Source organism: Festucalex cinctus, chromosome 10, assembly GCF_051991245.1.
Source record: "Festucalex cinctus isolate MCC-2025b chromosome 10, RoL_Fcin_1.0, whole genome shotgun sequence".
Lineage (NCBI taxonomy): Eukaryota > Metazoa > Chordata > Actinopteri > Syngnathiformes > Syngnathidae > Festucalex > Festucalex cinctus.
In genome coordinates, this window is record NC_135420.1 from 2494961 (window position 1) to 2517979 (window position 23019).

Sequence of the window (23019 nt, forward strand, 5' to 3'; positions counted from 1 at the left end):
AACTTGGCACTGTACCTGCAATAGTATTTTGGTTATTGTTTACAGGTTGTTCCGAATACAGTGTGTGTGACACTTTTTATTTTTCTAATTGTCATTGATACTGTTTGCAAGACACATTTAAATAAGTTCAGTAAAGGTGTCGACAACTTACAGGAGAAAAAATATTTTAAAAATGATTTGGTATGCTGCAAAACAGGCCATTACAACTACTCGAACTTCAAATTATGATAGTCCAATGTTAATGTCATTCTTCAGGAGCTCTTGATTTCTCTGCTGTCAAGCTCAAGCTTCACGTTCTGACTCTTCCTACAGACATTTTAATGACTAAGTCAAATTGGTCTCATCAGCTGGCTCAAAAACATCAGGAATTAGGGCTGCACAAAATTGGAAAATCATGCAATACGCGATTTTGCTGAATATAGCAATAGATATTGCAATATTTAATATGGATCTAAAGAAATGACTGATGATGATTTTATTATCTAATGAACAAATTATATTTCTCATGCAGTAAAATGTATTCAGAGTTATTTAATTGTCATGACTTCAATAATGTTCAACTAGTGGATGGTGGTGCACATTTTAGCAAGTGGCTGACTGGTCAAATTCAGATAAAAGCATAAAATTCCATCTGAAACTTATTGCATGTCTGTTATATGCATATTGCATGGGCCAATAGCGCGATATCAATATTTTTTCCACTCCACTTCTTCATCTTCTGCTTCTCGTAGTGTTTTTGACACTTCTGTTGTGGTGTCATCAGGTGCATTCTGTGTCCTTTGTCATCTTTGTTGCCTGGTAATAAAAACAAAACCCAAGGTTAGCGCTCAGATTTTTAATTGCCTATCTGTAGTTATGGAAAAATGACAAGATCAACCATGTTTCTCACATTAGTAAAACAATTATTTTGGGCAAACATGTTTATTTCAACAGCTGCTAGTCATGGTGTATGGTTGTCTTGTAACCAAAATGAATTCAATTCTTACGTCAATAACTATGGCATTGGACTGCCAAACACAGTGCTCTTAGGAATTCAATGTTTTCTATTATTCACGATATACCTTTGGTGGTACCAGGCACTAATAACTAAAGAAAAATGGATGGTCTAGCATTTTCTTTTCTACTTCTTATACAATGCCGCTCATGATGGCATGCATTGTTTAAGATTGTAATGTTAGTAGCACGATCAAAAGAGGAGAAAACCATAGGATTTACGGACTTAAATACAGTACAGTATTTTGTAACTTACCATAATGAAAACGTAAGTAGCAGGTTAGCCTCTTCTTTTTTTTTTTGTTCTATTTATGCTGTCATCCAACATCACCATGAGCGCTAAAACTTGTTTTCCCTTCCTTCTTCCGCAAAGCAGGAAAGCAGTTAGGAGCTGATTCATCCCGTAACATAACAAAACTTCTATTAAGTAAATAAAAGTCAGCAGAAATACAGACAAAAATTCAAACAGGAAAGGACCAAGTGCTAGTTTAAAATAAATAAATAAATAAAAATAAATAAATAAATAAAAATAAATAAATAAATAAAAAATCGAAGAAGCGCCCATGATGCAACGCGGCATGACCACACGTTGTCAAAGTTCTGCCTGATTGGATATTAAACAGCCAATCAGGATTTTCTCTCCTGTCCGACTCCTGATTGGTTAAGAATTGTGGCACAAATATTACGCCTTGACCCTTGCATCGCAAGCGTAAATCAAAGTTTTGTACGTGTTGAGGAGAGACGTAGCAAGCGAGCGCGAGGACTGTTTTGTACGCACGAAACACATTTTGTACGTACGAAACACATTTTTGGTACGCACGAAACACATTTTGTACGTACGAAACACATTTTTGGTACGCACGAAACATTTTGTACGTACGGAACACATTTTTGGTATGCACGAAACTCGCCTTTTGCGCACGGTACTTCCCTTTACGCTTGCGGAATTGTGGCACAAATCTAACGCCATAAAAATACAATAGCACATTTATTATACATAAAATAAGGTATATTTTTGTGTAGTTTTAAGGCTTATTTAGTAGAAAATTATGTTTTATAGGGACCTGGGAACGGATTATTCTCATTTTAAAGGTTTCTTATGGGAAAAAAATGTTCGGAAGACGAACTTTTCGCCTAACACACACTTTCTGGGAACCAATTATGTTCGTGAGCTGAGGTATCAGTGTTTTCGGAAAAGTCAAGATTTTTGGCCCACTTGTTGTCTTAGGTCTTGAGATGGTACATGCCAAGTTTGAAGCCAATTGAATGAAAAATGTTTGCAAAGGGGGGAAAAGCATGACCACAGTGAATGTGCCAAAATGGGCCAAAATTGGACATTAAAAAATTCATAGCTCACTTCCTGTACATTTTAGCTCCATGGTCCCAATTGACCTTTTGTGCGTCCCGGGGTGCTACACGTGCCTACCAATTTTCATAGCTCTAGGTCAAACATGCCGGGATTGGTTTTTATTTTTCTACACTAGGGGGCGCTATAGAGTCGCATTGTTACGACAACTTCATAATATCAAACTTTTCGCCGGGCCCAAAGAGTGTGCAAAGTTTGGTGAGTTTTCGTAAATGTTTAGGTCCTCAAAAATGCGATCATTTACGGAGAATAATAATAACTAGAGCTGCGAGCAGCTATAAAGGGCCCTCGCAGCCCGGGCCACGTTGGGGTCCTTGCACGTTGGGGTACTTGCACGTTGGGGTACTGGCACGTTGGGGTACTGGCATATTGGAAGCAAAATTTCTTTGAAAATGGCATAATAAACGTTTACATGTAGAATATTTTTTTGCCAGTGTGTGTGTCAAGCTCAACGGGTTTTGGTGATTGTTAAGACCTGCAAAAATCAGCGTCCTTTTTTATTTTTAGGCAATGAGTTGCTCTGATTGGTATTTTTTTGTAAAAGTGTATATACACATCATCGCTCGTTGTACTCATTGCACAATGTTACTTTTATTGTCCAAAGGGGCAATCAAAAATGAATAAAACAAAATGGAAACGTACATACGTTTGGATCGGTGTGAAGCCAGTGAACAATTTGAGTGGTGGAAACTAAAAGAATATTCATAAATGACTTAGTTATCACACTTAGAATGAGTGTACATTTTTTGTACAAAATACCGTATGTGGGGTATTTTTTTTTTTTTATATAAGCCTCAAGGGCTAGGTGGCGCTGTATTTATAACTGAATGTTGTCATAGAGATACCTTCAGGCCTTGATTATAAGCATACATGTCAAGTGTGGGATTTTTTTTTGGAGCATGTACCGTGGAGTTATTAAGCATATCCTTCATTCACGATATTGCTTTTAATGTCCATAGAGGCTATCAAAAATAAATAAAAATATATATATGTTTGGATAAGTCTGATGCCAGTGAACATTTTGAGTGGTGGAAACTAAAAAAATATTCATAAATGACTTAGTTATCACACTTAGAATGAGTGTACATTTTTTGTACAAAATACCGTATGTGGGGTATTTTTTTTTCATGCCTCAAGGGCTAGGTGGCGCTGCATATATAACTGAATGTTGTCATAGAGATAACTTCAGGCCTTGACGATAAACATACATGTCAAGTTTGGGATTTTTTGGAGCATGTACCGGGGAGTTATCAAGCATATCCTTTTTCATTGTGAAACACAAATTTTGATGCCCCGCCCTCATCATATAGTATTTCGAAAAGTCAAAATTTTTCCCCCTGTCGTTGGCTCAGGTCTTGACATGGTCCAGGCCAAGTCTTAACTCAGTCGGATGAAACGTGTAGGAGAAGTGGGCAAAAGTCTGCCCCCTGTGAATGTGCAAAAATCGTCAAAAATGGGACATTCAAAAATTCGTAGCTCACTTCCTGTTCATTTTAGCATATGGGTAAAAGAGACTTTTTTGTAGGTCTTGGGCTCCCTCATACACCTAAAAATATTCGGCGTTCTTGCTTAAACGTACAACCGGGGCTGCTTCGTTAAAAATTTCGAGGGGGCGCTATTGAGTCATTTTTGTAAAAATAGCACAAAACAATAAAATATTGCTCATTTTACCAGGCCAGATGTGTGTGCCAAGTTTCAGGAGTTTCTGTGCATGTTTAGACCCTCAAAACTGGCGTTGTTTTCTTGGCGAACAGCGCTTAGCCACGCCTACAGCAATTCGCGAAAACTCACAAACTTCGTGTTGTGACATCATGAAGGCCGAAACCCTCCTCTGAGCAAATATGAGGTAGGTCCAGTTAACGTGTTTGGAGAAAAACGTAGAAGAAAATTCGTAAGAAAAAAAATTGCCACTAGGTGGCGCTATCAGTTAGATGAAATGTAAGTTAGTAGATGTCTTTAGAGCTGGACTCTCATCAAATGTGTGAAATTTTGAGAAGATAGGATCATCTCGGTCAAGTTAATGCAGCTTTTATTTTCACGAAAAATCTTCAGATTTTGCGTCACCGTAGCGGCCACGCCCTTTGACGAAAAGTTACAATATTCGGTGTGGGGCATGATCAACATCTTAAGGCTTTTCTGACCAATTTTCAAATGGATCCCTTCAACAAGCTCAGCACAGTAGCTAAAAACGTAAAGTATGACATTTATTGTAACCACTAGGTGGCGCTATATGTATAACTGAATTTTGTCATATAGATGTTTTCAGGCTGTGACTATTACGTTGCCTGAGAAGTTTGAGATTTTTTGGAGCTTGAACATGGGAGTTATTAAGCATTTGCTCTTTCTGGACAAATGAAATTTTAAAGGCAATATTTGATGCTCCGCCCCCGTCGTATAGTATTTCGAAAAGGCAAGATGTTTTGCCCAGCTGTTCTCTTAGGTCTTGAGATGATAAATGCCAAGTTTGAAGTCAATTGGATGAAAAATGTTTGCAAAGGGGGAAAAAGCATGACCACAGTGAATGTGCCAAAATAGGCCAAAATTGGACATTAAAAAATTCATAGCTCACTTCCTGTACATTTTAGCTACATGGTCCCAATAGACTTTTTTGTGCGTCTCGGGGTGCTACACGTGCCTGCCAATTTTCGTTGCTCTAGCTCAAACGTGTCGGGCTTGGTTTTTATTTTTCTACGCTAGGGGGCGCTATAGAGTCGCGTTGTTATAACGACTTCATAATATCAAATTTTTCGCCGGACCTGAGGAGTGTGCAAAGTTTGGTGAGTTTTCGTGAATATTTAGGTACCCAAAATCGCGATTGTTTGCGGAGAATAAAGAAGAAGAATAATAATAATAACTAGAGCTGCGAGCAGCTATAAAGGGCCCTCGCAGCCCGGGCCACGTTGGGGTACTTGCACGTTGGGGTACTTGCACGTTGGGGTACTGGCACGTTGGGGTACTGGCAAGTTTAGGTAAGGCACATTGGAAGCAGAATTTCTTTGAAAATGGCATGATAAACCTTGACATGTGGATTTTTTTTTTTTTTGTAAAAATACCGTTAAGTTGGTGTATTTTTTTTTATGCCTCTAGGGCTAGGTGGCGCTGTATATATAATGGAATGTTGTCATAGGGATACCTTCAAGCCTTGACTCTAAACATACATGTCAAGTGTGGGATTTTTTTGGAGCATGTACCGTGGAGTTATTAAGCATATCCTTCATTCACGATATTGCTTTTAATGTCCATTAGAGGCTATCAAAAATAAATAAAAAAGTACATGTTTGGATAAGTCTAATGCCAGTGAACATTTTGAGTGGTGGAAAGTAAAAGAATATTCATAAATGACTTAGTTATCACACTTAGAATGAGTTTACATTTTTTGTACAAAATACCGTATGTGGGGTATTTTTTTGTTTTGCCTCAAGGGCGAGGTGGCGCTGCATATATAACTGAATGTTGTCATAGAGATACCTTCAGGCCTTGACGATAAACATACATGTCAAGTTTGGGATTTTTTGGAGCATGTATCGGGGAGTTATTAAGCATATCCTTTTTCAGTGCGAAACACAAATTTTGATGCCCCGCGCTCATCATATAGTATTTCCAAAAGTCAAGATTTTTCCGTCTGTTGTTGGCTCAGGTCTTGGCATGGTCCAGGTCAAGTCATAAGTCAGTCGGATAAAACATGTAGGAGAAGTGGGCAAAAGTATGCCCCCTGAAAATGTGCAAAAATCGTCAAAAATGGGACATTCAAAAATTCGTACCTCACTTCCTGTTCATTTTAGCATATGGGTCCAAGAGACTTTTTTGTAGGTCTTTGGCTCCGTCATACACGTAAAAATTTTCGTAGATCTTGCTTAAACGTAGAATCGGGGCTGCTTCGTTAAAAATTTCTAGGGGGCGCTATTGAGTCATTTTTGTAAAAATAGTACAATCAACAATAAAATATTGTTCATTTTACCAGGCCAGATGTGTGTGCCAAGTTTCATGAGTTTCTGCGCATGTTTAGACCCTCAAAACTAGCGTTGTTTTCTTGGCGAACAGTGCTTAGCCACGCCCACAGCGATTCGCGAAAACTCACAAACTTCGTGTTGTGACATCATGAAGGCCGAAACCCTCATCTGAGCAAATATGAGGTTGGTCCAGTTAACGTGTTTGGAGAAAAATGTACAAGAAAATTCGTAAGAAAAAAAATTGCCACTAGGTGGCGCTATCAGTAAGATGAAATATAAGTTCGTAGATGTCTTTAGGGCTGGACTCTCATCAAATGTGTGAAATTTTGAGAAGATAGGATCATCTCGGTCAAGTTCATGCAGCTTTTATTGTCACGAAAAATTTTCGGACTTTGCGTCACCGTAGCGGCCACGCCCTTTGGCGAAAAGTTACAATATTCGGTGTGGGGCATGATCAACATCTTAAGGCTTTTCTGACCAATTTTCAACTGGATCCCTTCAACGAGCTCGGCACAGTAGCTAAAAACGTAAAGTATGACATTTATTGTTACCACTAGGTGGCGCTATATGTATAACTGAATTTTATCATATAGATGCTTTCAGGCCGTGACTATTACGTTGCCTGAGAAGTTTGAGATTTTTTGGAGCTTGAACATGGGAGTTATCACACTTAGAATGAGTTGACATTTTTTGTACAAAATACCGTATGTGGGGTATTTTTTTTTCACGCCTGAAGGGCTAGGTGGCGCTGCATATATAACTGAATTTTGTCATAGAGATACCTTCAGGCTTTGACTATAAACATACATGTCAAGTTTGGGATTTTTTGGAGCATGTACCGGGGAGTTATTAAGCATATCCTTTTTCAGTGCGAAACACAAAATTTGATGCCCCGCCCTCATCATATAGTATTTCCAAAAGTCAAGATTTTTCTGCCTGTAGTTGGCTCAGGTCTTGACATGGTCCAGGTCAAGTCTAAAGTCAGTCGGATGAAATGTGTAGGAGAAGTGGGCAAAAGTATGCCCCCTGAAAATGTGCAAAAATCGTCAAAAATGGGACATTCAAAAATTCATAGCTCACTTCCTGTTCATTTTAGCACATGGGTCCAAGAGACTTTTTTGTAGGTCATGGACTCCCTCATACACCTAAAAATTTTCGTAGATCTTGCTTAAACGTACAATCGGGGCTGCTTCGTTAAAAATTTCTAGGGGGCGCTATTGAGTCATTTTTGTAAAAATAGGACAATACATGATAAAATATTGCTCATTTTGCCAGGCCAGATGTGTGTGCCAAGTTTCATGAGTTTCTGCGCATGTTTAGACCATCAAAACTAGCGTTGTTTTCTTGGTGAACAGTGCTTAGCCACGCCCACAGCGATTCGCGAAAACTCACAAACTTCGTGTTGTGACATCATGAAGGCCGAAACCCCCATCTGAGCAAATATGAGGTTGGTCCAGTTAACGTGTTTGGAGAAAAATGTACAAGAAAATTCGTAAGAAAAAAAATTGCCACTAGGTGGCGCTATCAGTTAGATGAAATATAAGTTCGTAGATGTCTTTAGGGCTGGACTCTCATCAAATGTGTGAAATTTTGAGAAGATAGGATCATCTCGGTCAAGTTCATGCAGCTTTTATTGTCACGAAAAATCTTCAGACTTTGCGTCACCGTAGCGGCCACGCCCTTTGGCGAAAAGTTACAATATTCGGTGTGGGGCATCATCAACATCTTAAGGCTTTTCTGACCAATTTTCAACTGGATCCCTTCAACGAGCTCAGCACAGTAGCTAAAAACGTAAAGTATGACATTTATTGTAACCACTAGGTGGCGCTATATGTATAACTGAATTTTTTCATATAGGTGTTTTCAGGCCGTGACTATTACGTTGCCTGAGAAGTTTGAGATTTTTTGGAGCTTGTACATGGGAGTTATTCAGCATTTGCTCTTTCTGGACAAATGAAATTTTAAAGGCAATATTTGATGCCCCGCCCCCGTCATATAGTATTTCGAAAACGCAAGATTTTTTGCCTAGTTTTTCTCTTAAGTCTTGAGATGATAAATGCCAAGTTTAAAGTCAATGGGATGAAAAATGTTTGCATAGGGGGAAAAAGCATGACCACAGTGAATGTGCCAAAATAGGCCAAAATTGGACATTAAAAAATTCATAGCTCACTTCCTGTACATTTTAGGAAATGGCTTCCACTGACTTTTTTGTGCGTCTCGTAGTGCTACACGTGCCTGCCATTTTTCGTAGCTCTAGCTCAAACGGACCGGGATTGGTTTTTATTTTTCTACGCTAGGTGGCGCTATAGAGTCGCGTTGTTATGACAACTACATAATATCAAATTTTTCGCCGGGCCCGAAGAGACTGCAAAGTTTGGTGAGTTTTCGTAAATGTTTAGGCCCTCAAAAATGCGATCGTTTACGGAGAAGAAGAAGAAGAATAATAATAATAATTCTTACAAAAACAAGAGGGACCTCGCAGCGGTCGCTGCTCGGGCCCTAATAATAATTTTTACAAAAACAATAGGGACCTCGCAGCGGTCGCCCTAATAATAATAATAATAATAACTAGAGCTGCGAGCAGCTATAAAGGGCCCTCGCAGCCCGGGCCATGTTGGGGTACTTGCACGTTGGGGTACTCGCACGTTGGGGTACTGGCACATTAGGAGCAAAATTTCTTTGAACATGGCATGATAAACTTTTACATGTGGATTTTTTTTGCCAGGTGTGATGTGTGTGTCAAGCTCAATGGGTTGGTTTTGGTGATTGCAAAAATCAGCGTCCTTTTTTATTTTTAGGGAATGAGTTGACCTGATTGGTATTTTTTGCAAAAGTATATATACCCATCATCGCTCGTACTCATTGCACGATGTTGCTTTTATTGTCCATAGAAGCTATCAAAAATAAATTAACTCTTTGACTGCCAGACATTTTCGGAAAAGGTAACCCCATACTGCCAGCTGATTTACAGAATTTTACCGATCTTTCATGCTCCACAGAAAATGTTGTGTTCGGACTATGGAAACGCGGATACTACCAAATGAAAGATTGAAGTCTCATCTTTCATCTAAAAAAAAAAAATTGTTTCTACCTTATTCGGATCTTCAGTAATCAACAATAGAAAACAGCTTCGTTTCACCCAAATCCTCTATTTTCTTCCAAAATACGGAGAAATCAAGCTTTTTGTGAAACGATGTTATTTCATGCACTCGAGTGAATTTGGCACTTTTTTTTTTGCATGAGGGATTCTACAAACACCTAAACTTCTATAAAACACTACCCCAACAATAAAAAAAGTGTTTTTTGATTGCAAAATAACAGTTTATTTACATGCAACAGTAGCAATCCGAACAAACAATTTGGAAAACTCTTTGCAAACTATTTACACGTGCGCAACTGCGCATGTGTGGTGTGGTGTACGTGTTACTATTTACAATTGTGTGGATGTTTCAACGACACAATTTTTCTTTTTGTGTGGTATATTGTGGAGTAATCCCGTGCGTGCTAGGGGGATGCAGCAGGATTTGCATCACAGTTTTTGTCAGCCTGCTTCTGCATGGACTGATTTGCGTAGAGGTTGGTATGATGAACGATGTGCTGGAGAAGTTCATCCGTGATGAAGAGCTCCAGGTGGTCAGCTGGCAGGTGGGAATTCAGCTCTGCTGCAGCATCCCTTGGTCCTGGTTTTGCAGCAAAGGGGAAGATGGTTGGCTGCCAGCCGAATTCATCAACTTCAAGCCAGCCAGAATCTTTGGGATCTGCAAATATACATGTCAATATCATATATTATTTTAGAGCACGGTGATGCAATGTGTGTGTGTGTGTGTGTGCATGTTTACCTTTTTTTCTTGGATGTATTGGTTGATGCACATTCTGTAAATTATAGAAGATGTTTACCATCAAATATTTTATTAGTGCTGTGGAGAATCTTTTTTTTTTTCTTTTTACCTTTGTTCTGCTCACTGTGAAAAGGGTCACTTTGAGTAGGAGCTGAAAGAAACATATACAATTACAATACTATCGAAATACTTTCCTTTTATTGTTGCGGTGTATTGAAAACATTTTTTATATTTTTTTGTTTACCTTTCTTTGTCGTAGAACCAGCGGTCGGACGTTGCTGTGAGCACGATCTATAAAATATACATTCAGGTTTGTATAGGTAATAGATGTTTTAGTGTATATCAGCACATTTACACACGCTGCTAGCAGATCGCCCGAAAAGTTAGTAAAGTAATCTTACTAGCAATCTCTTAGCATGTTAGCGCTTACCTTCACGTTCTTTGGAGGACGAAAGACTGTCCAAGACTGTCTTGCATCGGACCCATAGTAGTCGTCATCGTCCGATGAAACGTCATCTGTGCAGACGTGCTCGGTTGTGCACACATTTCTCCGGGGTGTTAGCATCGCTAGCCGGTGGGGTCTTAGCACGTTATTAGCATCGCTAGCCGGTGGGGCCTTAGGACGTGGTCGAAACGGCCGCGTCACCGCTTCAACTATGACTTAACCCCGTCATCACTGTGCTCTTGAGCACTGGTCGATGCTTTTGAGCTCTTAAAATAAGGATCAAGCCTGAGCTGATTGCCATCTGTAGCCTTTTTGACTCCCTTAGCCAAGTTAGCCATTCTCTCCCCCTCAACACTCTAGCTCAGCCTCTCTTCTTCTACTGTTGTCTCCTACCCGATCTTGTCCAAAAGACTCATCACAGCCATCTAGTGGCCAGGAATACTCATTATAGTAACCCGATCGGCTTGATACTTGGAGCACAGCTGCCCAAGGCTTTCCTCCACCCGTTTCCATAAAAAAACATAGTAGACGTCAATAAACGTCTATGGCGGCCTATCCTAGGATTATACTGAACGTTTTTAAACGTTTATGGCGGTCAAAGAGTTAAAAAAAAAAAAATCGGTCTGATACCAGTGAACATCTTGAGTAGTGAAAAGTAAAAGAATATTCATAAATGACTTAGTTATAACAGTTACAATGAGTTTACAATTTCTGTAAAAATACCGTAAGTGGGGTATTTTTTTTTCATGCCTCAAGGGCTAGGTGGCGCTGCATATATAACTGAATGTTGTCATAGAGATAGCTTCAGGCCTTGACTATAGACATACATGTCAAGTTTGGGATTTTTTGGAGCATGTACCGGGGAGTTATTAAACATATCGTTTTTTATTGCGAAACGTGTTTACAATTTTTGTAAAAATACCATAAGTGGGGTATTTTTTTGTTATGCCTAAAGGGCTAGGTGGCGATGCATATATAACTGAATATTGTCATAGAGATACCTTCAGGCCTAGAATATAAACATACATGTCAAGTTTGGGATTTTTTGGAGCATGTACCGGGCAGTTATTAAACATATCCTTTTTCATTTCCAAACACAAAATTTGATACCCCGCCCTCATCATATAGTATTTTGAAAAGTCAGGATTTTTCCCCCTGTCGTTGGCTCAGGTCTTGACATGGTCCAGGTCAAGTCTGAAGTCAGTCGGATGAAACGTGTAGGAGAAGTGGGCAAAAGTATGCCCCCTGTAAATGTGCTAAAATCGTAAAAAATGAGATATTCAAAAATTCATAGCTCACTTCCTGTTCATTTTAGCAGATGGGTCCAAGAGACTTTTTTGTAGGTTCTGGGCATACACCTAAAAATTTCCCAAGATGTTGCTTAAACGTACAACCGGGGCTGCTTCGTTAAAAATTCCTAGGGGGCGCTATTGAATCATTTTTGTAAAAATAGCACAATACCCGATAAAATATTGCTCATTTTGCCAGGCTATATGTGTGTGCCAAGTTTCATGTGTTTCTGTGCTAGTTTAGGCCCTTAAAATTAGCATTTTCTTGACAAACAGCGCTTAGCCACGCCCACAGCGACATCATTGTGACATCATGAAGGTCGAAACCCTCATCTGAGCAAATATGAGGTAGGTTCAGTTAGGGTGTTTGGAAAAAAAACTAAGAAAATTTGGAAGAAAAAAAATTGCCACTAGGTGGCGCTATCAGTAAGAGGAAATATAAGTTCGGAGATGTGTTTAGGGCTGGACTCTCATCAAATGTGTGAAATTTTGAGAAGATAGGATCATCTGGGTCAAGTTAAAGCAGCTTTTATTCTCACGAAAAATCATCAGACTTTGCGGCACCGTAACGGCCATGCCCTTTGGCCAAAAGTTACAATATTCGGTGTGGGGCATGATCAACATCTTAAGGCTTTTCTGACCAATTTTCAACTGTATTTGTTTGACTTGGCGGCGCAAAAATCTCGCTCGCTTCCAAACCTGGAAATGTATGCATCTTCGGTACCCATGCCTACTGCAGACATGTTTTTGCTTAAAGGTCGGGGAGATGTGGTATACTGATACATGCTATTGTAATATAAATTTCCCCAGCAGTGGGCAAACTCATATTCTGTTACTCATAATGTTACAATGTAAAACGGAAGAGAATAAGAGAACCAATTATACCGCAGCTGGAAAGAGTTTGCAACTACACACGTTTGTCCTTGAACTTAAGGGTGACATCTCATTGCCATAATGCATTTCTTTGCCCCTTAACTTGAATGAACATTGATGCATTACATCACCGAAGCTAGCGGCTTTTTAAAATATCCATAATATACATGTTACGGCCGGAACGCGGCAGCATTCATTTATTTCCGTAACAAAATACGGACAATTCTTAACAGGTAGCAGGTGTGTTTGTGGAACTTTTTGCAAATTTTTTAAACAGCAAACTACTCACTGTGAAGCTCCAACCGTTTTCGGACTGCCGGTGTCCTGGCTGATGCATTTCTTCTCTTGGTGTTGAGACATTTTGAAGCTGACAGTTTGCTCATCGAGTGCAGTGACTCCAGACCACCAACCTCTCCTGCTCTCATGGTGCTTTCAGTGTATCGGAGATGTGCTGAAGCAGGGTCCAGTGTAGGCAAACCACGCTGGTTCGCTTTTCGTGATGCAGGAGTGGCCGGAGGCTGCGAGCTGGGAGATGAATTGGGGTGGCAGGGTCTGGGACAACGAGGAGGGACGGAAGTTGGCAATACAGCTGCTGAATCTACTATCTTGAAAGTCTTGGCGTCCCAGGAAAACTTAAAATAGAGGATATCTTTATCACTGGAGTCTGGGAATGGAGCTGGACCATCAAGATGCTTCACCTGTGAGTGAAAGGAGAGACAGAAAATTTCAGTTAATTTATATATTAGCCTAGTGACAGTATGACAAATTCAAAGAAGCCGTATGAAACATTGTGTGGATATAGGTAGGGCACACTACAGTGTCTCTGGATTGGCAGACAAGGGGAACTAGAGGATGTATTCCAATTTGGGCTGTCAATAACGACTTTTTTAAAAATCGACTCGACTTCTCATATATTTGACGACTAAGCGACTTTTTATTATTATTATCATTATTTATTATTATTATTATTATTATTATTATCATTATTATTATTATCATTATTATTACTATTATTATTATTACTATTATTATTATTATTATTACTATTATTATTAGTAGTAGTAGTAGTAGTAGTAGTAGTAGTATTTTTTAAGTTTAGAGGCCGCAAATGTTGAACGTGTGCATAAATATCCATTATTCTTTATATTTCCTTTATTTATTTATTTTTTAATCCATGACCTGTGCAGGTTATATTTTGATAAGCAGTTTTGTTTTTTCAATCTCATTCTCAGACCACCAACTACTAAATCTGTTTTACTTTAGCACATAAATGTCAGCCTTTCAGTCTCTAGGTGGTGCTGTACACTAATATATCACCACTCAGAATGAGTTGTCTAGTGAAATTGCTTGGTCAGGCTCAGAACAAAGTGCTAAAGCTTCCTGTTATTAACAAATAATGCAAAATGTAAATGAGGCATGCCAAGTAATTTTAATAATCAAACTCAAAGGCAGCGATTGTTTTTTGTTCCTGAACAAAACAAGTGCAACTGTAACATAACAGTATCGGTAACTTACAGAGAGGAACATGATACATGTTTAACATGTCTCGTGTATATTTTTCCATCTACTACGCTCGTTAGTCTTTAACTGACAGACAATAACATTGATTGATTACCAACTTCGTGAATCCTCTTCTCTTCGAGGTGTACTTTTGTAACTGTCCCGGCCGTTCCCCTTAGCGGCTCTTAGCGATTGTGATTTACTGAAAGGACGGATATTGTGTGCCTGTCTGCCTGCATATCTCGTTGAGAATGACCGGTTAGGCGGTTAGCTTGGCGATGCATTTGCTACTCGTGATGCGTCGTCGAGCGGCGCCTTAAGTTAAGAGTCAAACGGCAAGTTCAAGTCAGCAATACAGTGCAGTGCGTTGCGTTCTAAATAGCAATATTATCACACTAATAAAAACTAAACTTGCCTTGCTCAGCTTGCATGCTGCAATATCGATGATGTGCTGCTGTGGTAGGCCATTGTTAGTTTGCATAATTTGCATTGAACTTTAATTGTCCCCTCAATTTTTTCAAAATGGTCCCAAACTCTGGACACCTTCTGTCTTTTTTGAGGGGAGTGACAGGAGTTTTTTTTTTTTTTTTTAAACTTTCTCCTCCATCGCACGGACAGGAGTTTGCAACAGTATGTGGCGATGCGCGCGTAGGCATAAAAGGTCCGTGTGAAACATAGCCCGTGGCGGCGCAAACATGGTTCCGGGCGGAGCGTCGACTTAAATTTTTCCAGTCGACCTATTTTTAAAGTCGACCAAGTCGACTTAGTCGACTTTTTTTCCCAGCCCTAATTCCAATTAACCTCATAAGGCAGTTGTGCAAATTAATATTAATGCTTCAAATAATAAATTAATGACGTTATAAGGACGCTAGGTTTGCCAAAATACAGCCATGACTCCCATGGACTCTGAAACTGTTTATTTCGTATAAAATGGGGCAATGATGTCATCTACCGGTGGTTAGGCATCAGTAAAGTTGTTTCCAAGTTTGACATTTACAGTGGAGCATAATCAGATTCTTCCCATCTATCCCCACTCTGAAAAATTATAATTGTCAAGTATACTTGTCACCGGGAGTGATAAATACAGAGGGTTGTGTCAGGAAGGGCATCCGACGTAAAACTTTGGCCAAACCAAACATGCGAATCAAATATATGACTTCCATACCAGATCGGTCGTGGCCCGATATAATAATTTTTTGCTAGGTTAAGTTTTAAGGCTATAGTTTAGTAAAAACGCGAGCTGCTGAATGATTTATCGAGTGAATCCAACAGTTGTTACCAAACTCGAGTTACCTGTGCCCATCAGAGTCATAATATAGTCACAGCTACACACTCCCTTTTCCCCAAACTCTCTCTCATCAACCTCAACAAACACTTTACTTTACTTAAATCTTTGATGTGCATATACTGTAAAGAGGTGATGTGACAATAACACTTATAATGTAATTCTTTTTTGTCTAAAGGCGGGTTGGTTGCTGCAGGCCGCTGAGATGAAGAAAGACTGTTCCATTCTTCTGCATATTCAAGACAAAAGACTGTGTCACAATGGAGGTGCAGTTTTGTTTCAGAGATTACACAAGGTTCTTAAAGTCAACAGCAACTAGGGACGAACAAATGTGAGTTGTTACATTGCACTATTTCATTGTCACTTTGCTAAAATTACACATTTCAAAAGTAAAGCATTGGTCAGCAATATGTCACTTGTATTCTGTTTACATTTCGAGACAGCATTAATTAGAAAGCATGACTCTGCACATATTAAGTGAGTGTGTGTGTGTGTTTTAGACAACCCAATGCTGAGAGCTACAAATTCTTTTTGTGAACAAGTAATCCGTCAAAGGATTATAGTTGACAAAGATGTGATGAGAATGGACAAGCTAAGGGGTTTGTGAACAGTGTTAATAAACACGGGGATCTTGATGCTTCAGACTACAGGTAACATATAAATCTTCACATTGAAACACATTTATGAAATCTATGGGGAGAGATTTGTCTAAAATCTCACTGTTTCAGAGAAAAATAGTTTGCTGACAAGCTCAATTTAAGTTAAAAATAAATAAATAAATAAAATTGATTCTCTAAAAATGAAAACCAGTTGGTTGTTAATTATTACATGCAAATGTGTTTTTTTGTCTTCTGTATTTATAATTGTTCTTTGACCAAGAAAGTATATAGGCCTATAGGTATATTTGTATTTCTATCCAAATATACGATTATTCACTAGAATTTTCAGTAGGATATCCAAATACCAAAATATTCGATAGCTGCAGCACTAATAATACTAATTTTGAGTTGTGGCACGCCCACACGAGTTATTTTACCACACACCCATGTCAAAACTAGCTTACTGCACACACACTGCACCCCAACTACAAATTTTTGCTAACGTCATAATAATAATAATAATAATAATAATAATAATAATAATAATAATAATAATAATAATAATATATTATAAATTTTGTTGGATCCAAAAGCAACTTACATAATTATAGTTTCATATGATTGTGATTGTCTTATTTTCAAATGTTGAAATATTTTCTTGATTTGAACAAAATATAATTGTTTAGAATAATCTTGATTTCAATTATTACCAAAATAATTGTGATGATTATTTTTTTCCATAATAGAGCAGCCCTAGTGTGATGTGAATATGTGTATCTTGTGCTCATCTTTCCGTTCAATTTTCTATTTCAGGCAGGATATACTGAAACGAAGATTGAGGCGTGATTTCCCCCAGCTGGTTTTTCACACCCCTTTCCAGCAACAACTCTGAAATGGTTTTTGTAGAGACATTATCAACAACTGACAAACTTTTACACAGGGTACCTCACTCATCAGATACATCAACTACTGAGTCTACTGATGTAAGCCAAGAAAGTGACACTAACACATAGCTGGTACAACATCAGGTTGGAAAATGACAGGGCATACGAGGACACTTTACAGTGCAGGGCTGTAAAATCTATGTAAAATCTGCCATTTTGTTTGTTTCATTATCAAGATGTTAACTCTCCATTTTAACACTTTTCAAGCAAAAATAAAAATGTCTGTATTCCATTTTTCCACAACACAGACCTTTGTTAAATTGGTCTGCCAAAAAAAAAAAAAGAGAGCTGTTCCAATGAAGTTCCAAAGGTTTTATTGTGAATGCACATTTGATTTTTTTTTTATTATTATTTTTTATTAATATTTTTTGGGTAGGGGGCGGGGGGTATAAATGACATGCTGTGATGACACAATCTGATACTTTAATAAATATTCTATATGTTATAATAATCTGGGCTCTGAATGCATCTATTTCCATCTAGTCCATTTTGCCTTGTTCCAGGTTTGTGGTGCATGGTAGTATTTTTGGCCGATGTATGCTGCTTCTTGTGTACCTTTCATTACGTAATAGGTTGTGAATTGTTTTCATATATGAAACATAAACATAGCTAAATGTAACATCTGTGTGCTGGTTTCACTTCTAGTTGAAGCGTTTTTTTGTTTTTTTGGCACAAATTTAATATATTTAATTATCTAAATTCACATGATTGCACCAAACCACCAATGCTTGTTTCTGATGTTAGGTACATGTATTTATAACATCTGGGAATGATTTTCTGTTGCCAAATTTAATGTAAGACGTTTTACAACCAAAAACTGCAGCACAAGATTTTCGTTTTTTGTTATTTACCTATATATGCATTTCTGGCTTGTGACAAAATTGGGGCAGGAAAACATTGGGTGAACTTTTAACCCAAAGTTCAGAAGGGTATTATCTCTCAAAAAATGCATTGAACAAGTAGTGCCCAGACAGTGGAGCGAAACTCATTTTCTAGGCACTTTTTTGGGGTTCACCCCACGGCCTAGAAGTTGATGTGAATATTTGAATGTATTCTTTACTATTGAGATAGGGTTGTTCTGATTTTGTTATGTGAGGTTATTGTATTGTCATGTCCGCTTTTAACTTAACAGTTTTTATCAGTTGCTAAAACACCAAACCCCGTTCGATGAAGCAAATTCTCAGTTTCCGAGACTAATTTCTGGAATGAAACACTTTTTTGACCAAACCTTACACACGGTTCAGGCTTAGACCCAATTCTCAAAACTCATCCACTCTTTTTGGATAAAACTTAAACACATTTCACACTATTCCTAAATTATTTTGCCCTAAGACTAATGCATGTTTTTTTGTTAAAAGTGCCCATTTTGACTCTATCATGTTTTTTGATTGATTGATTGATTGAATTATTGAACATAAAAACAAACAGCAGAGAAACAAAAGTTAAAAAAGAAAAGAAGAAAAGAAAAAACAAAAAACAAACTCATCATAGTTTACATGTTCAAAAGGGAGTAGGAAGAAGTTAACTTATTTAGTCCTACCCCTCATACATTATACATTTAAACTTATTTCATTATTGATACAATACTAGGTTAATATTTTTAAAAATAAAATGATGCGTGCATTATCCAGCAACATATATACATAAAATTCCTAAACATATACCATAATACATTTATAAATCATATACTCATACTCATTATATACAATTTTCATGCTCTTATTTGACAAAAGTAATTTTTTTAACTTTGCATTTAAACATTTTTTTTTTTAACTCAACAAGTGAGTCACATCTTTTCAAGTCAATCCCCAGATTATTCCACAAATTAACACCTTTTACAGAAACACACCTTTGCTTAATATTTGTTCTTGTTTTGGGTTTTTTGTACACACTTGTACCCCTTATATCATAAGGACTGTGTCTAATTTCAAACAATGTCTGAGTAATATAGCAGAGTAGATTGTTATATACTTTGTACATTATTTGTGCTATTTTAAACTCAACCAAGTCATAAAATGTCATTGTATTTAATTTGATAAATAATGGATGTGTTGATTCTGTATATTTTGAACGATTAATAATCCTTATGGCTCTTTTTTGCAAATTGAAAACAGAGTTAGTGTTTGTTTTATATGCAGTCCCCCAGATTTCCACACAATAGGTCAAATATGGTAATAATAATGAACTATATAATATATATAATGAGTTCATGTTCAGGACATCCTTAGTTTTATAGAGTATCCCGATGTCCATGCATGTAAAATAAACCTCTGTTGACTACCTACCCTGGATGCTCTGTGTTAGATTATTTTATGTCGTGTCTAACAAATGCTCTCATGGTGAATATATTTTGACTTACTGTGTGTATGATCTGAATATATTGTTCGGATTTGAATACCGGATAATATGTTTTGAAGTGAAAAGTCACGGCTTTTGTGAAAATTGTTAGAATTTTTGTGTTTGTGTTTAAGGTTTTGAGAAAATGGGTACGGGTTTCAAGAAATGTGTATTAGCAATTGAGAAAGACTGTAATAAGATGGTTAAATTATTATTTTTATTTTCGTGTTTACGAATACCCTTACCATTCCATGTTACTATTTTGTAACTTTTGCATTGCTCGACCTGCTCCTCTCCCTCCTCTAATTCCTCTTCCTCTGGCTCTGCCTCTATCCATTGCGCTTGTTTGGACTCTCCAGCAAACTGTACACTCTGAACTTGAGTTTATAGGTGTGGTCACATCATTAGCAACAAGTGTATTCAATTTTTGAGTTGTTGTGTGAACGCCAGTTAAGTCCGTTGTGTTCAAATATTGTTGACTTGTGGTAAACATTTTGCATCGCATGAGAGCAATTTGTGAATTGTGTCTTCATGTAAAATGTTTTTATGGCATTGGAAAATGAGGGGTTACATTTATTCAATGTGTTTAGACAACTGGTCATTCGGTTCAGAGGACTGGCATTTGGGTTTTAGTATTTGAGAAAATATCCCAAGGAGAGCACGCTGGCAGACGTCTAACCAACCCCCTCGCTCATATCCACCAGCCCCCCAACAATTATGGTCATTGAAACACACACACTCAAACTGTGACAGAGTCCTAGTGTCTCCAACAAGCCTCAGAAAATTCTCACGAGTGTTGGGACATCTCCCCTTTCTGCTACGCATACCTCGCTGCTACGCATATATGCTCTATGCAGAGCATGTATGTGATGGACTCAAAGCCATACACCGTTACGCCTATAGGTAAGCTTAATTAGTTTTCACTTGTCACCACTTTTCAAATCCTTGAGAAAATGTTAGCTAGGATGTTTCAACTATCGGTTGCTGCATAAAACTATCATAAATGGATATCTGTGTAGATGTTTTTTTAAAGAAGCAGTTTTGGAAATGTCTTCTTGAAAACCAACATTACAGTTACCGTTTAATCTTACACTGTTCAGCTCTCATGCAAACGCACACACGCATACACAGGCCCCTCATGCTCAGACATACATTTGACCTCCCCGTGAATCTTTGACTGCATCTGCTTCCCCCTACTCACAGGAATATTGAACAATCGCCTTTCTCAGACCAAAATTGGCGCTCATTTTAACCAAGATAGGAGGAACCCCCCGATATTTTCTCTTCCTCCTCCTTCAGCCTAATTTAATTTTATGACCAGCAGCCGCTGTCCTCGCTGATGATGGCTTTTCACCAATTTCTACATAAAATTATCATTATAAATAGAATCAGATCTAAGTAGATGCATATTTTTGTAATATGTTTTAGGAAGTGTTGTCTTTTCAAACTAACAACATTATAGCCACCGTCTAACCTCACACTTCTTCAGCCACCCCGTCTGTCCTCACACTTCTTTGACCCCCATGCAGCCATACATGCGCGTACGCACACACAAGCACAGACATACATTTGACCTCCCCATGAATCTTTGACTGCATCTGCTTCCCCCCTACTCACAGGAATATTGAACAAAAATGTCAGATAGTAACTATATCAGTAAGGGGAAATTATATAGTTTTATCCGTTTATTTTCAGATTCAACCCCAGCAGTCACGAACGACTCTTACAACATTTTTACATATAATGTATAACTTCATGTTAGAGTTTTTTAATTTCATAATACCAACCAGCGTATCACAGTTTAACCTTACCTTATACTTATTGTTTTACAACCTCTAAAATACAATCTTTGCGCCGTGTTTGCGCATGCTTTTCCCCCCTTCACCATAATAGAAATGGCTAGTACTTTTCCCCCGGCGGTTTTACCCATACTAAACCACTCCCTCCGATCACGTCATTCAATCTCATCATTATTCATTATTCACTCAATCTAGGGGGCGTGCACCGGATCCGGAAGTTAATCAAACAATTAGCATTTGAACCCGGGTCAGCCATGATATCTGCAAAAACAGGTAGGAACACCACCTACACATCATCCATCTTCATTAAGGGGTCATTAATCTTCATTAAATGACATCAGGAAGTCATTAAGGGTCATTCATATTCATTATATAACACCTGGAAGTCATTAAAGGTCATTCATCTTCATTAAACGACATCCGGAAGTCATTAAAGGTCATTCATCTTCATTATACGACATCCGGAAGTCATTAAAGGTCATTCATCCTCATTAAACGACATTCGTAAGTCATTAAAGGTCATTAACCCTCATTCAATGACATCTGGAAGTCATTAAAGGTCATTAACCCTCATTATATGACATCTGGAAGTCATTAAAGGGTCATTAATCTTCATTAAATGACATCAGGAAGTCATTAAGGGTCATTAATCTTCATTAAAGGGTCATTAACCCTCATTAAATGACATCAGGAAGTCATTAAAGGTCATTAACCCTCATTAAATGACATCTGGAAGTCATTAAAGGGTCATTAAGCTTCATTAGGGAGGGGTCATGACCCATACATGACCCCCCTAATCTAATTAAGAATGTCATCCATCAAATTTTGACAGAAGCGGCCTTGTAATATTCTCTCTCACCTAACCTTTGAGGCATAAAAAATACCCCACATACGGTATTTTGTACAAAATTTGGCAACTCATTTTAAGTGTGATAACTAAGTCATTTATAAATATTATTTTACTTTCCACCACTCAAAATGTTCACTGGCATCAGACCGATCGAAACATATGTACTTTTTTATTTATTTTTTATTTATTTTTTTTAATCGCCTCGATGGACAATAAAAGCAACATTGTGCAATCAGTACGAGCGATGATGTGTGTTTATATACTTTTACAAAAAATACCAATCAGGGCAACTCATTGCCTAAAAATAAAAAAGGACGCTGATTTTTGCAGATCTCAACATTCACCAAAACCCATTGAGCTTGAGACACTGATCACACCTGGCAAAAAAAATCCACATGTAAAGGTTTATTATACCATTTTCAAAGAAACTCTGCTCCCAAATGTGCCAGTACCCCAACGTGCAAGTACCCCAACGTGGCCCGGGCTGCAAGGGCCCTTTATAGCTGCTTGCAGCTCTAGTTAGGGCCCGAGCAGCGACCGCTGCAAGGTCCCTCTTGTTTTTGTAAGAATTATTATTAGGGCCCGAGCAGCGACCGCTGCGAGGTCCCTATTGTTTTTGTAAAAATTCTTCTTCTTCTTCTTCTTTATTCTCCGCAAACGATCACAATTTTGGGTACCTAAACATTCACGAAAACTCACCGAACTTCGCACGCTCCTCAGGCCCGGCGAAAAATTTGATATTATGAAGTTGTCATAACAATGCGACTCTATAGCGCCCCCTAGCATAGAAAAATAAAAACCAAGCCCGGCACGTTTGAGCTAGAGCAACGAAAATTGGCAGGCACGTGTAGCACCCCGAGACGCACAAAAAAAGTCTATTGGGACCATGTAGCTAAAATCTACAGGAAGTGAGCTATGAATTTTTTAATGTCCAATTTTGGCCTATTTTG

At 38.1% G+C, this 23019-nt stretch overlaps 1 protein-coding gene and 2 long non-coding RNA genes across 5 annotated transcripts in view; 1 reads left to right on the top strand and 2 right to left on the bottom strand.

Moving 5' to 3' along the window:
• Positions 1–23019, bottom strand: part of orc1 (origin recognition complex, subunit 1) — a 141492-nt gene that overhangs the window by 85859 nt on the left and 32614 nt on the right. For all 3 annotated transcript variants that reach the window (XM_077534645.1, XM_077534646.1, XM_077534644.1), the window contains exon 4: positions 13045–13453. In XM_077534645.1, the coding sequence (XP_077390771.1) occupies positions 13045–13453 (409 nt within the window). The remainder of the gene's footprint in view (positions 1–13044; positions 13454–23019) is intronic.
• On the bottom strand, positions 10173–11414 carry LOC144027259 (uncharacterized). Its single transcript, XR_013285409.1, has 4 exons — positions 10579–11414; positions 10393–10439; positions 10258–10299; positions 10173–10182 (listed from the first exon to the last, which is right to left on the bottom strand). It is a non-coding gene; the product is annotated as an uncharacterized LOC144027259 (long non-coding RNA).
• LOC144027260 (uncharacterized) lies at positions 15683–17405 on the top strand. Its single transcript, XR_013285410.1, has 3 exons — positions 15683–15871; positions 16041–16190; positions 16953–17405. It is a non-coding gene; the product is annotated as an uncharacterized LOC144027260 (long non-coding RNA).